The 14,591-nt window shown below is 42.3% G+C and overlaps 1 protein-coding gene across 5 annotated transcripts in view; it reads left to right on the forward strand.

Moving 5' to 3' along the window:
- DENND2B (DENN domain containing 2B) overlaps positions 1-14,591 on the forward strand; it is a 149,767-nt gene that overhangs the window by 79,853 nt on the left and 55,323 nt on the right. For all 5 annotated transcript variants that reach the window (XM_056492270.1, XM_056492268.1, XM_056492271.1 and 2 more), the window contains one exon: positions 10,598-11,812. In XM_056492270.1, the coding sequence (XP_056348245.1) occupies positions 10,598-11,812 (1,215 nt within the window). The remainder of the gene's footprint in view (positions 1-10,597; positions 11,813-14,591) is intronic.

Genomic DNA, 14,591 nt, shown 5'->3' on the forward strand with positions numbered 1-14,591 from the left:
AGAGCAGGGGAAGAGTGTGAAGAGTCCTGTCCATGAGGAAGAAGGAGCAGCAGAAACGCCGTGTGATGGACTGACCATGGCCCCGGTTCTCCGTAGGTCTGAGCAGCGGCGGGAAAAAAGGTAGAGAAAATCGGGAGTAAAGCTGAGCTCAGAAAGAAGGGAGGGGTGGAGGAAAGGTGTTTTTAAGATTTAGGTTTATTTCTCATGATGCTACTCGTATTTGATTGATAATTAATTATTTTCCCGTGCAAATGGTGTGATGGGAATTGGTAAGGAATATCTTCCTGTTCTTATCTCAACCCATGAGCTTTTTGTTATATTTTCTGTTCCGTGTCCAGCTCAGGAGGGGGAGTGACAGATCAGCTTTGGTGGGCACCTGGCATCCAGCCACGTTTATGCACACTGGAAAATGTACCAAGGGTCATGTTTGTCATCATAGCTGGAATGTATTTTGCATTCCATAAGGTCAGAGCCACTGAAGAAAATTATGATAAGAGAGGCCAAGGGTGTAAACTTTGAAATCTTTCCTCCTTCCAATACAGGATGCAACCTACAAAGATGAGACACATATACTCAATTAACAGGTTTCCTTCTCTCTTCCTTGCTTTGGCACCTCCATGAGTCATCTTTTACTTATTAACTGCTCCCTCGCCTTTCTGCTTTTCCAGGTGCCAAGAAAAAAATGTTCTGCATCTGATTTCTTTCTTTCAGTTGTTTACATAAAAGAAAGATATTGTGTATGTGTAAGAAATATTACTACTGCTTCTGTCCAGAGTCTGTTATGAATGTTGGGCTACCTCTTAGAAAAGGAAAAAAAAAAGTGCAACTTTTGGTAGGAAAACTGTTTTGCCTATCCTCAAAGGTTGCAATTAATGTGAGTGTATGTGTGGCTGACAACTTTAGAGGTGCAATTGCCTAACTAAGTGACTGGAAAGTTCACAGAGGATGGTAATACAATTTATTATGTTGGAAAAATAGTCCAAGTTTGAGACAAAGAGATCTTTGGTGATTAAAGCAGGTAGAAATCCACTCTTCTACGGGACAAAACAGAGAGGGCAAAACTTATAAAATGAAGTTAAAGACAAAGAACAAGGGCACATTTGTCTGGCTGTTCCATTCTAAGAGTAATGCAGTAACAAACAAAAAGCTGTCAGACTGCTTTATCCATATTACAGAAACATGTACAAAAAATGTCCTCGAGGGAACAGATAACTTTTCCTAGCATGGAGTGTGCTGGTTTTATGTCAGTACTTAGAGAAGCTTTTTCCTTTGAGAAGAACGCTGTGGCAAGCTGAACTGAGTTGCTACAGTTGTCTTGCCAACAAGATGGCACCCAGCTGCTGGTCAGAGATGAGTCAGCCCCTCAGAGGCCTGAGCATCTTTGGGCAGAGTTTGAGATCAGAATTAGTTCTTCTTTTGCCCTGCCTCAAATGGTCCATATGTCTTGTGACCTCCCTTCCCAGTGCATGAGCCCCAAGTGCAGTGAGACAGGCTGGGTCTGACAGGCTGTGTTTAGATGTCCAGGTTGTTCTGGATCCACAGAGATGGTGCACAAAATTCTATTCTGCTGGTATTTTAAATTTTATTTTATTTTACTTTGCTTTTTATTTTATTTTGTCTGTAATTCAGTAGCTGCAGAAGTAGCACAGATATTCTCAGATCATTTTGATCTAGCACTATCCTGTGTGACATATTGTATTTTCTCCAGATATCTCAGGCCTCAGACTTGATGGACTGTGATATTGATAGCTGAAATGATGACAGAAATTAAAAATGCCTGTTTCATAGCAGACAGATGGACAATGGCTTTTTGTTTTATAACCTACTCTTCTAGAATGCTTTCTTACCGTGTTAAAAAAACTAGTTTGCAAAACTGGACAAAAGAAACCTCTACAGAAAGATCTCACTGGGCAGTGGTGCTCTTTGGGGACCACAGCTGAGCTGGTGGAACTGGAAGGAAAATGTGGATACTGGTAGGAAAGGAAAATAAAAATATTTTTTATTTATTCTGAAATAAGCTCCTCTGAGTGGATGAGATTAAGGAAGCTTGTAGAAGATGGGAGTTCTGAATTCTTATTCTTTTTCTGTCCCTGTTGGACAGTTATATTTGAGCCTATTTGGTGAGGTTTTGCATGACCAAAAAGTTGATTTATATGAGAAGCAGGGAAAGCAGACCTGTCTCTGTTCTGGACTAGTATGCAGCCAGGATTTAGGACTTTTTGACTTCCTGTTCAGTTCTTTTCTCTGTGGATATAGGGTATTTTAGTAAAGTGTAGAGTGACCTTGTAATGTTTTCTGACTTGTCAGGGCAGAAGAGGCATGAGCCTGTTTTACAACAACTTTGCAACTCCAAATTTCAGATTGGAGGCTGCCCTCAGATATCATGAAAACTGAGCATCACAATTCATAAAAATAATTTTTAACTCTTCCCAAATTGTGTTCATGTTCTGTGAGCACAGAAAACTTGGAAAGCTTTGTCAGAATTAGTTCTACAGAGTTTCTTGCTTTGATATTCCAGGACAGATGAGCAAGCACGTTTAAAAATCACCTTTGAAAAAGCAAAGTTGAGAGCCTCTATGTGCACTGGGATTTTTAACAGTCAGCATGTTCAGACATGCTGTTAAAGACAAGTTTCAAGGACTGGCAGTTCTTAAATAGACAAACAAAGGTTTGTGCTCTCTGCCTGGTTTAAGAAAATGCCATCACTTGCTGCTTTGCCACTCCCTCTACAGCAAAACTCCCAAGATATTAAGAAATCAGGTGAGACTAAAACAGACTGAGCCAATTCCAGAGCAGTAACAATAGTGGAGCTGTAACAGTGGAAATACCTATTGCATAAATGATTATTCAGAATAAGTTATGGGAAAAGAGTAACTCTAAGGGAGGCTTCCCCTTTTCAACTTTGAATCATATTTTTTGAGGAGGAAGTGAGATTGTCCCAGTGGTACAGTGCAGTTGGTGGAAAAGAGAGAATGGCTTACTCTGATACCTCTATTCTTGCTTTTTGATTTTTTCACAGTCAGCTTCTGATGCTTGTGATGAGAAGTACAGCCCAGGCTCGTTGGTATTTGCCTTGGGTAGTTATTTGTGTCTGAACAGAGGAGGTGAAAAAGGCTTAAATGGGGAATTGTTTAAAGACCATCGTGTCCTTGCCTTGGAACAGAACAGAAGATGGTCATAAATCTGCAGTGGCAGAGAATCTAACCCTCTGAGTCTAGATAATTTCACAATTTCCTGTTATCTTCTTCCCCCTCACTTGGCAAAGACACCTAGTGCATGCTGATTGATGGCTTTTGATTTTAGTCATTCCTCATGGTCAGCTTTGTCTTGCTGTCTTGGCTTTACAGATCCAGGCTAATTCAAGTATTTAGGATCTGACTCATCAGCTTTGATTTCTTTGCCCTTGTTTTGTACAGTGGTAGAGCATAGTTGCCACTTCATGTAATTTACTTTGGCAGAATGACTCCTGCATTTCCCTGGTGTAAATCAGACCTTTTAGCTTCTGAGCCATAAAACACAGCTGAGTCAGCTGTGATTGTGTGTACTTCTCTTCATGAACCAGCTGCAACAAAGGCCCAGAGCTTTAGGGGGGTGCTAAACACAGGAATTCACTGTGGCACCCCTGCAAATTCAATTGTTAACATTGACTCAATACTTCTTGGGAACACAGACACTGGAGCTTTTAAAAACTGCACACAGAGCTTGATCTTTTTTTATTTCACAGTCCTATCATTCTGTAGCTAGTTCTGACATGGTTTCGGTTTTTATTTAAATGGAAAGTATCAAAACTCCTTGGGGGAAAAAAAAAATCAGAAGTACAAAGAGGAAAATAATTGGTGCTTCTATTTTTATTCTATCTCTAAACATTTTGTGATTTGTTGTCCACTTTGATTTTATTGCTCATTCTCTCCAAATGCTGGGACTTTTCCATTCCACCACATGTTCATGAGAGTGAGCCTATTTCAAACAATCTTATAATGCAGACTCACTGTTCAGTTTAGAAAAGTACAAGTTTTTGTCTTGTTTTGTCACAATCCCAAAGTTAACAATAACAGGGGGATGTTATCTGGAGCTCAGATTTTCAGGGATCTTTAGCCAGACTCCTGGTGAGAGCTCAAAGATTATAAAGGATCTGGTGCAAGAGGGTTTTTTCTGCTACCACGTACATCACTTTCTTTTCCAAGAGAGAGGCAAGATATGACAAGATGCACCACTTGTTTCATCACCAAGTTGAATCAGCTCAAAAATCACCTTACCACACCAGCCCTTGAGTGTGAAAAGTTCACCTCCTTTATTCTCCACAAACTCTTATTTAGATTTAAGATAATTAAATGCAATCTGTAATTATCTACTCGAGTTATGGAGAAAATTAAAATGCTGTTTGCTGTGAGAGTGCAGAGTATATTATAATAGAAAGGTTTGCTGCCAAATGACAGTGGATTTAAATTCAGTAGTGCAGGAGGTCCCTTTGGTCTTTATATTCCCATTACATTAATTCCTAGTTACAAGGAGTAACAATAACATTGGCTTTAAAGTCCTTTTCTGCTCCTGGAACAATTAATACACTGAAAGATTCAATTTCTATTCTTTGATGCAGTATACAAGGCAGCTGTACAAGCCTAAGTGATCACTTGTATTTGAAAAGAAAAAGCCAGAACTCAAAGATTCAGCAATACATGGGATCCTCGTAGGCCAACTCAGCTAAGCAGCAAAGCCATTTCAGGTCACCTATTCTGGTCATAATTGTACATTTTACCCTCATGTTAACCCAGTCAGAGCAGCCTGACTCCCTGCATTTGTCCCCTTCTTACAGCAATGCCTGGCTGAGTCTTTGCAGCAGCCACTGTCACTGCCTCTGCCTGTCTGTCCCCTCTGGTGAGGAAAGGAAAGGAACAGGCACATTGTCACAAGCAAATAATGCTGAATCCACAATCCTCTGTGAAATGACTCGTTCCAAAACTCATCTCAAAGTGCAACCACACCACTGACTGCTGCTGTTTGACAGCTAAAACAGGATTTCTCACTGTCCTTTGGAGGAAAACAGAGAGGAAATTTATTACTAGTTCCTGTATAGAGAGAGGAAGGGGGAATTTTTGGAGAAGTGTCCTAATCATTGCTTCTATCAAAGTCCTTCATTTTTTGGTCTGCTTTGAATTACTCTGCCTTTTTTCACCTGAAGAGACCTGGGAGATTGCTGTACTGCAGTGGTGTGTTCAGTTTCTGTTTGTGCAAAAGTATTGATTTGTACTGGGAGCTTTCCCAAGAAAAAGGCAGAAGAGTTTATGTGCTCTGTGATTTCCTGGCAGCACTGCCCTTGGTGGGGTGTGAAACTGTACTGGTTACAAGGAGCTGTGGTTACTGAACCTCTGCAAAAGTGTCTGTTCTGTCCAGGTCACAGAAGGAATAGGACATAAATACCGATTCTAACTTGAGCTTCTGTTGGTCTCTACATGTTTTCTCTCCTCTGTCTGCTTTGTCAAATGAAGTGGAAGTTTGATATAAATGAATATCAAAGTGAGCCACTACATCTGCTCTCAGCAGCAGTACATCCAAGTGTATAGTGAATGGTTCCAATTAACAGGTGAGCAGGGTGTGCTTCCCTCTCACTTTGCTCTGGGAAGGATGGATTCCAGTATCTGCTCTCCTTAGCATTCCTTACATTCCTTAGCACTCTCTTTCACAAATTTCCAGAGGATTTTTAAGTTGCATCCTCATTAACCTATCAGGGCAGCTTTAGTGTATGTATTAAACATGAGTTTTGCTGCCCTTGCAAAGAGAAATTTCTGTTGCATTTGTTTCAGATCTCCTTAAATATTGGCTAGAGCAACAAGAAGTCTCTAGTGCTGGCCAGATCTCATTTCCAAACTCACAATCCTGTGGTGACAGCTGATTCTGATGTTATTGTTACCCTGAAACAGGCTAGGTTGTCCTGTCTACAATGCCCTGAGAAGTACAAGGAATGAAAAAAAAAATCTAAATAAAATACTAAAAAAGAAACATTTTTCCTAACAAAAGTGGGGAGAAAGTCCTGAGGAGTAAAACCAATGCTGAGAGTCTTTGCACCCAACATCAGTGTCACTGGGAAATGATGGGAGCGTGGAAAACCCAGTACCTTTTTGTCATCATGTTTCTTGTTCATTTTTCAGTAAATAGGCTCCCATGCATGAGCATGTTGAAGTGGGAAATTCCCTGGATCAGAGAGCCAAAATCTGTCCTACTGTTCTGTACATGTCAGTATAAGAAGAGCAGATGGGGTTTGCAAAACTGAAAAATTGCTGAGTGGCTTTTTCCAGCTTGCCTTTCCTTAGGACAGGGTGATCTGTGGGGTCATTCCTGACACTTCAGGGAAGCTAAAACAGTGCTGCAGAGTCTGAGCTGCTTAGCTCAGGGGTCAGAACAGGGCAGTGAGAGGTGGGAGTCCTGTAACTCTTTCAAGGCAAGTCAGTTAAACACCCTTCAGTCACTGTTAAAGCCTGAAATGCAACCCAAGATTTTCCTTAGAGTATATAAAGTGTGTGGATCTTGGATGCAGATGCCTCAATAAATTCACATTCTGTTTATCTACCCATACTCTGATTTCCAAAAGACACAAACCCAGCTCTTGAGCCAGCCTTCCTGCTGCCTCCCATTGTTAAAAGCTACTCTTGAAGTTGTGGGAATTTTCTGCACCCATTTCTCCTCTTTTGTGGAGTTGGTGTTTGGCATTGGAAGCACGAGGGAGCTGTGCTTCTGCTCAACTGGATCAAAAGGCCAAGCCCCCTAGTTTTTAATACTAATTTTGTATTGCTCACTTTCAGAGTGGTGTCCAGGAATTAAATTTTTCCTCTTCTACAAACAGAGAAATGTTGTCTGTACCCATATTTTGCAGGAAGAACATTGGTGTTTTGTCCAAAATTGAAGACTTTTTGACTTTTGGGTCAGATAGAGGGTGAGAACTCAGGCCCATTTGATTCCAAGAATGAGCCCTTCCCCATCCCCACAGATTTTTGGTGCAAGTCAGCCTTGCTAAAAGGCAGGAACTCAGTTTTTTGATCTTTTGCCTTGTGAGAGTAGGTTGCAAATTGTCTTAAAGCAAGTGTGTCTGTTCTCTTCTTGGTGCAGCTGAGATACAGCTCCACTGTTACCCACATATTCACTGGACCTGGTGAAAGGATATGCCTTTACTAGAGAAAACAATAGAATATGTGAATATTTGAGAGCAGCCCTCAAGAAGTCTTTGTAAATTACAAGTTTTTTCTATATTTGGGTGAGAAAAACTGAAGAGACTGAATCAGAATATGAAGATCAATTGTATCTACAGCTCAAAATCCTACAGAGCATGACTGATAATATCAGTTTCCTCCTACTGTGGGTGGCTGCTGATTTCTCAAGGAACAAATCACAACAGCAAAACTGAGCTTGGTCTGGAGAGCTGGAAAGCACCTCTTGGATTCTGTCTGCTCTCCTTGGTGAGAAAGGTGGTTCCAGGATCTGTCACCTGTTTACAGGACATCATGGGCCTCCTGGCAGCCTTTGAGACTGCAATGCACACCTGACTTACCAGGGGTTTGGGCACTGCACACCTAAGGCTGCATGTTGGAAGAATGCCCTGAGGGAATCAGAGCAACTTATAAAGGTGTCTTTTGTGAAATGCTGATATCCTTAAAGAAATAATCCTTGCCCAGAACAAAGGTGTTGGTCAAGGGAACTTGTTAAGAAAGTTAAACTTCATTCCATAATCTCTATTTATGCTGTTTATATAAGGTATTTGGAAAGTTTATGTAATGATATGCATAATAAGGTTCTGTACTGTATCATTCTGTATGTAGAAAACTTCAATTAAAAGTGTTTTGCTTTACAATCTTTTTGTGGAAGGTTGCAAGTTTCTTAATTATTTGTCTCCATCCAGTAATACTGGTTTTAAAGTCTGTGGAACTTCTGTGCCTTCAGGAGAATATTCTTTTCATGGAAGTAGGTTTCTTGGGGAAGAATAATTTTATTATCTACTGATCAGCTTTTGGACTTGTTTGTTTCTTTCATTCTGTTACCAGCATCATTTAGAGGATGCATGCTGAAACCTTTGGAACAAAGCTCTGTCCCTCTTTGATGTTGAGTAAGTCCTATAGATTCTCTCTGAATTACTCAAATTCAGAGTGTAATGCAGTGTAAAACAGAATCTATTTCTTAGCTGAGGTAGCCCAGATCTTTGAGGGCAAGCTCCTGGAGAAGGCCTGTGGCTCTGCAGCCCTGGTCTAGCACAATGGAAGTGACTGGGAGTTTTGTAACCAAATCTGGGGGTTTCAAGATGAAGCCTTAATTGCAGTTACCTAACTGGGAACCTGGGATTTAAAAGAATGGCTCATACCTCTTCAATAGAAATGTTTTGCAACTTCTTCAGGTTACGAAAACCATAATTTTCCCCTTTTCCTCCTTCCCTGATGAATTACCAAACCTTTTCCTGGCAGTGGAAATAGCTGAAAAGATGTTTCTTAGATTATAAGGAGATAAAGGACTACACCTATGGTATTTTCTGTGCAGTGTGTCAAAGGCAGAGAGAGGTGTCTGTGATTCTCTGATTCTCAGCGTGTTCTTTACCTCTGCTGTCCCATTTTATTTACCTTACCCTTGTCATTTTATATTTTATTCTTGCTATTGCCAGTACAGATCAGAGTCTAATAAGCAAGTTGTAACATGCTAAAGCATTCCACAGAGCTTCTTCTGTCCTTCTCCTATAGCTGAATCCTGACATTGGATTTAGCCAACATGCAGCTTCCAAGGTGTAGTACTTAGACATAAAATACACTTCCACTGGTTGATGCCTGTTTCCTTGAGAGAAAGTCAGTGCAGCTTTAGGACACGTCTGCATGACATGAAAGATTAGAGAATGTGATCTCAGATCTAAGCTAAGGCAGTGTTATGAATAATATTAAAATTTGCTATTAGCCTGAAGAAACTGAAGTGAGACTGAAATAATGAAGGATCAGGGTGCTCCAGTAAGCCTGAGGAGCCTGATTTAGATTTCATCTTCAGGCACTGTAAGGGTATGTCTGCCAAGGTAATTCCAGGTAATCCACTACAAACTGAGCTGCAACAGCCAGCCAAAACCACTCATGGTCTGTCACCTGCTTTTGATCTTCTGAGATCCCTTAAGACACCTGTCTGCAGCTGTATAGAATGGCAGGAAATTCAACTTTTAGGATGCCAAGAGCGTATTCTGGCAAGCATCCTTTCTGTCCTGAAATAACTGCTTTAGGCAGTTGTTGTAGGAGTATTTGCCATCATCTTTGACATAAGATCTCTTTTCCTACAGGCATGTTTATCTTTCAAAACAGTCAAGAAATAAAAGTCACCAAGTGGTGTAACTTCTCTGACAAACAGACTTGCTTGTCTCAGGCCTCTGAAAAAAGAGATCAGTTCCCTTTTGTGATAATTTGATTATTGTCTTTTTCTGACCAGAACTTTTCTTTTCTGTGATATTTTTGAGCTTTGATTGTGAAGTATCTGCTGTAGGAATCTGGGATGAAATCTGATGATTTGGTTTGGGGTTGCATGTGAAGGAAAAGAAAATATTTCCTGCGTCAAATTAATTTTTTTAGAAATCACCCCACTGCTCTGGGTTTTTTGGATTAATGCACAGAAATTGGCACTTCTGCTGTAAGTATTGGCTGGCTGTTGGGAAGAAAACAATATAGCAGCAGAGATCTTCTGAATCTCTTCTCCCTTTGCTATACTGCAGATATTTGTTCCCCTGATTTCTTTTGGTCAAGCAGTTCTTTCATTTGGATCTTGCCTGTGTGCAGTACATTTGATAGAAAACAGCTTGTTATCCACAGTCTTCACACAGCATAGACTTAATAGCACATGCAAGGCATTGCTTATAGGTCTTTCCTCTTTTTCCTGTACTGTTTGGAACAGAAAGGAGTTATTGTTAAAGGAGATGTGATTATTTCTGCTATGATTTGTACGTGTATGGATTTTGACAGGGTGGCAAACCCCCATTTTTGACATGCTTTTGGCTTAATTTCCTTACTGCTGGCTCATCACTGATGAGCCAAATGATTAATGTGTTATTTAACTTCCTTGTGTCTTTTTGTTCTTAAAAGTCCTTGCAACAATGTACAAAACCCCAGCAACAATAGCTGACTTTGCAAACCATGGCTAGAATTTGTTCCAAGGGTTTTTTCCACTGAGATCTTTCTATGTAGTTTATATTCTTCAACACATAGTGTGAACAGATCAATGTGTTTTCTCAGTGTGTAATATTCTTTTGATAAGAAATTACTTCTGTTTGATAAGGGGAATTTAATCTGTTGGCATCACACCAAAGATGGACCAGGTCTACTCATCTGCAGGTTTGCTGCGAGAATCTCAGCCTAAATTCAGGAAACTTGGAAGAGCTGGGGGTCAAACAGATGTGCCAAGTGTCCTGCTCCTGGCCCATCACTGACACCAGTTAAAGGCTGAAACCTCCCACCCTGACTCTGTGGCTGAATGGTCACTGGTGTCTTAATGGTGCTTTGGGGTGTTCTTGCAGTGTGGAGACCTGCGGCCAGAAGAAAGCTGGCAAATACCTCCGCTTTCCCCAAGGCCTTGATTTTCTATTTCTTTGTGTTTCCAGGTGCCATTCAGCCACTCTGCCGCCGCTGTTGTCCCCCCAGAGAAGCCCTGCCTACCCGCTCAGTGACAGCGAGGACTCCTCCCGCTCCGCCGGGCTCTCCAGAGTCTCCGGCTCCAGGCTGTGCCTCCAGGACTGGAGCAGCCGCGCGTCCGCGCTGCGCAGCGGCTCCACGAGCCCCTCGGACACCGACTCCCCGAGCCACCCGCTCAAAGCCAGCAGCGTGGGCGCTTTGGACAAAAGGCTGTCCGTCTTCAAGGCTGACCAAAAGGAGAGGCCGCATGAGGATCCAGATGGGGAAGCAATAGGGAGCCATCCTCTCACCCGGAGCACTCTGTCCCTGGGCACGGCCAGCAAAGTGAGGGCGCTCTCCATCAGCAGGGTGAGCGTCCGCTCGCAGGCGCTGGACATCAGGCAGAAGATCACGGAATGGGAATGCCGCCGGGAGCTGTGCCCCAGGACGAGCGTGTGTACGGACAAGAGGGATGCCGGGGAGAGGTCGGGCAGTGAGAGCTGCCCCAGCGTGCTGACCTCTCCCTGCAGCGACAAGACCTTTGACTTCAAAGGGCTCAGGAGAATGAGCCGAACGTTTTCCGAGTGCTCTTACCCGGAAACAGAGGAGGAGGAACTGCTGGACAGGGATTCCTGCCATCGGTTTGAAAAGAGACCAGGCAGGGGCGAACCTCCTTCTGCCACTTTCCTGAAGAGCCATGCGAGGAAAGAGTCCTCTGCTGTGCTCAACAGAATCCAGAAGATCGAGCAGGCGCTGAAGGAGCAGTCGGGCAGAGGCCTCCCCCAGTTACCGAGCAGCTGCTACAGTGTTGACAAAGGGAGGAAAAAGTCTGGGACTCTGAGTACCGCGGAGGGACTGAGTGAAACCCTGAGCGATAGCAAAGGAGGGAGTGTTACTTTGGGGAGTGAACCAGAAACACCTCCTGACGCTGAGAAAAGCAGTAAAACGAAACAGGGGGTGACTGGGAGCTCCGGCGGCCCCAGGGCGCTCCTGGAAAGCGCGGCTCACAGCGCCGTCAATCCCGTCCCCAAGCCCAAACGCACCTTTGAGTACGAGGCAGACAAATCCCACAAGAGCAAGGCCAGCAATGGCCTCCCTCCATCTCCCACTCCTGCCGCTCCTCCGCCCCTCCCGTCCACGCCCGCGCCCCCCGTCACCCGAAGGCAGAAGAAAGAGTCGCGCTTCCACAGAAAATCCCAGAATAGGTAAAAGTCAAGGGAACGCACTCGATTCTCCAAATAGATAAATAAGTGGGCTGTTTTTTTGCAGTAACAATACTTTAAATTCTCCCTCTGATGCAGTGCTTTTGGCATAAGAAAATCTAGGAATTGCATGCAAGACAAGTGTTTTTTTTCTGCTGGTCTGCACTGATGAATGCACTGCTACGATACCTTTGAATGCCTTTAGTTTTGGAGTTCTAAAATCTGCATCCCTTGATCCCCCAAAAAAGCTCACGGTTATGTGTGCTAAAGGTTATCTAATTCATTCTGGCGCAAATGCCCTTGTTTGTGATTTTTAATGGACCATAATTTCATTATTGTCCAGTTGTGGAACCATAGCTGATCCCTCATAGTCTTTTCTTCCTGTAAAATGTACATGCAGAGGTTTTTTATTTCCAAAGTTCATTACTATAGCAGTTGTGTCAGTTTTATGCAATGTAGGTGATTTTATTTAATTCAGTCCTTAGGAATATTATCCTAAATTATTATTAACAGCTATAGAGGATAAATGCTGAGAAAACTTTTATCACAGAAAGTCCTTCCTGAGTTAATGATGGGGAGAGTGTATGGGCTGCATTTCCCCAGTAATTTGTGGATCTTGGATTGTTTTAATCCAGTGATTCCTCTTGAGTTTTAGACATGGTAACAATCATTCTACTCATTGTTTGGAAAATTGTAGGCATAGTTGTTGCTAAGAATTCAAATTGCAGCATTTTTAATGAGTTCACCTTTCTGTGCATGTGTATGATACACATCCTCTCTTGATACTTATTGATGAGATTTGCAAGGAACTGCTAAACAGCATCTCAGATGCACACTATCCCTTCAGATTCTGCTGCTTGGTGTTGGCTCAGTTATTAAAAGTGTTTTAGCACAACCTCACCTGAATTATATTGGGACAGGAAGAGAAGAGAAGCCTTCAGGATCTGTCCTTTTCTCTCAGGAGACACCTGCTTCTGAAAGACCTCGGCTCTGCTGAGGCATGTTGTTCCTTCCAGAAAGATGTGGGGGATGTGGAAAGTCAAGCTCTGATCAGCAGTGCTTATCTTTGAGTCCTGGCAATTATCTCAGAGGAAGTAAATCTAGTTTTTAAGAAAAAATTGTGCAGTAAAGCTGCCCTCAGTTTGTTCAGCACAGTATTTGCAATGTGCAGAAAACAAACAATAATGTTTAAATGTTCTAGTGCAAATGATAGCCTTTATTGGAAAACATGCTAACCATCTAAGAATCACAGAATTTTATCACAATGAGTTTTTGAGATGAAGTTTTGAAGCTTCTTTCCAGAAGAGGTATAATTCTGCTTGCACCTGCTTTTCTGCAGATTCAGTCTCCTGTCATAGCAGAGTTAGACAACTGACAGTTCAGCAAAGGAGCTTCAGGCTTGGGTTAGGTCTAGGGGCAACAAGCCTTTCAAAAATTTATCAATTTAAGTTGTAGAATAAAAATTGTAGGACTAACAGGTTTGTCATGTTTGTCTGATAATTCTTGCAGATCAGTTTGACATTTTACTGGGTACATATCCATTCATCTGTAACAGCTTAACCCTTTAATGATTGTACTTTAATGATTTCTCTGGATAGATCTCTTGTTAATCATGATCTAAATAAGTTCAAATCACCCTCCCAAAAGTCTCAAGTTTGTTGGCTGACTTCAATGCTCATTGGAAATCCTTTACAAAAATCTTAATTTTATTGTCTTTGCTACTGCTCTTCTTTCAGTTGCAGAAAGGAGAACTCCAAGATTTACAAAGCACTAAAGACCACACAAGTCATCTAAGAATGACAGTATTTGGTTGATAGTAATTACTGAAATCTCAGTACCTAAATGTTCTTTTGTTGAGAACAGACATAACTCCTTGTGCCTGCAGCTTGTGTTCAGACTGAACATACATGTGGTTTGCACTCACTGAAATGTCACGAAAATGGGCTGAGGGAATTTATTTTCCCAATAATTTGGTTGAAAGCACTGATTTTATTTTTGGTGGCTAGTCCAGCATTCTAGCAATATGAAGTCTCTCATGTTTGCCTGCTAACAGAAAGCCAGGTTGGATCTGGAGAACCTGGTGCCAAGAGTAGCTTTAACATTTCAGAGTGGTGCAAGCTGGGTGTTCCCCAGCAGTTGGAAATCTGCTGACACACACACAGTGCAGGAGAGGAGTGTCACAGGACAGACTTGGGACACATGGAAATCTATTCCCATCATCCTAGACCACACCATAGTGGTGCCTTGAAATCTATAGGAGCTGGATATTTAACTACTTCAGAAAGTCTCATTGCAAAGTGTGTCAGCATCCTTGTGCTGTGAGTAGCTGTGGATGGAGGAGCAGGTGTCTGCATCTGACATGCACAGATTGTTTCTGCCACAATCCTGATGTGAATAACTCGGATCTGGATATTCTGAGGATTTGGGAAAGGAGAGAGCCTGATCCCAGCTGTAAGCCTGCTCCAGCAGACAAACATGAAATGCTCTTTTCAAACTCAGTGTTCTGTGTGATAGTCACTGTGTTACCTGCAGGGATGCTGGAGCCATTCAGAGGCCAAAGTGTCTCATGACACCCTGCCACTGCCACATGGATATGCTGCAACTATGCTCCACTCCAGCTGGGAAGAAGAGCAAAGGGGGTGATGGCAGGATGATTTATTGTTAATCTAGGTTGGGGCTCAGTGAGTGGAGCATGGAGCACAGTCCATGCCAGCCTTGCAGCACCACAGGATTATTTCTGCTCTCACCTGAGCCTGTTTTCCTCACTGTTTCATCCTCAGCA

This window comes from Oenanthe melanoleuca, chromosome 5 (assembly GCF_029582105.1).
Source record: "Oenanthe melanoleuca isolate GR-GAL-2019-014 chromosome 5, OMel1.0, whole genome shotgun sequence".
Lineage (NCBI taxonomy): Eukaryota > Metazoa > Chordata > Aves > Passeriformes > Muscicapidae > Oenanthe > Oenanthe melanoleuca.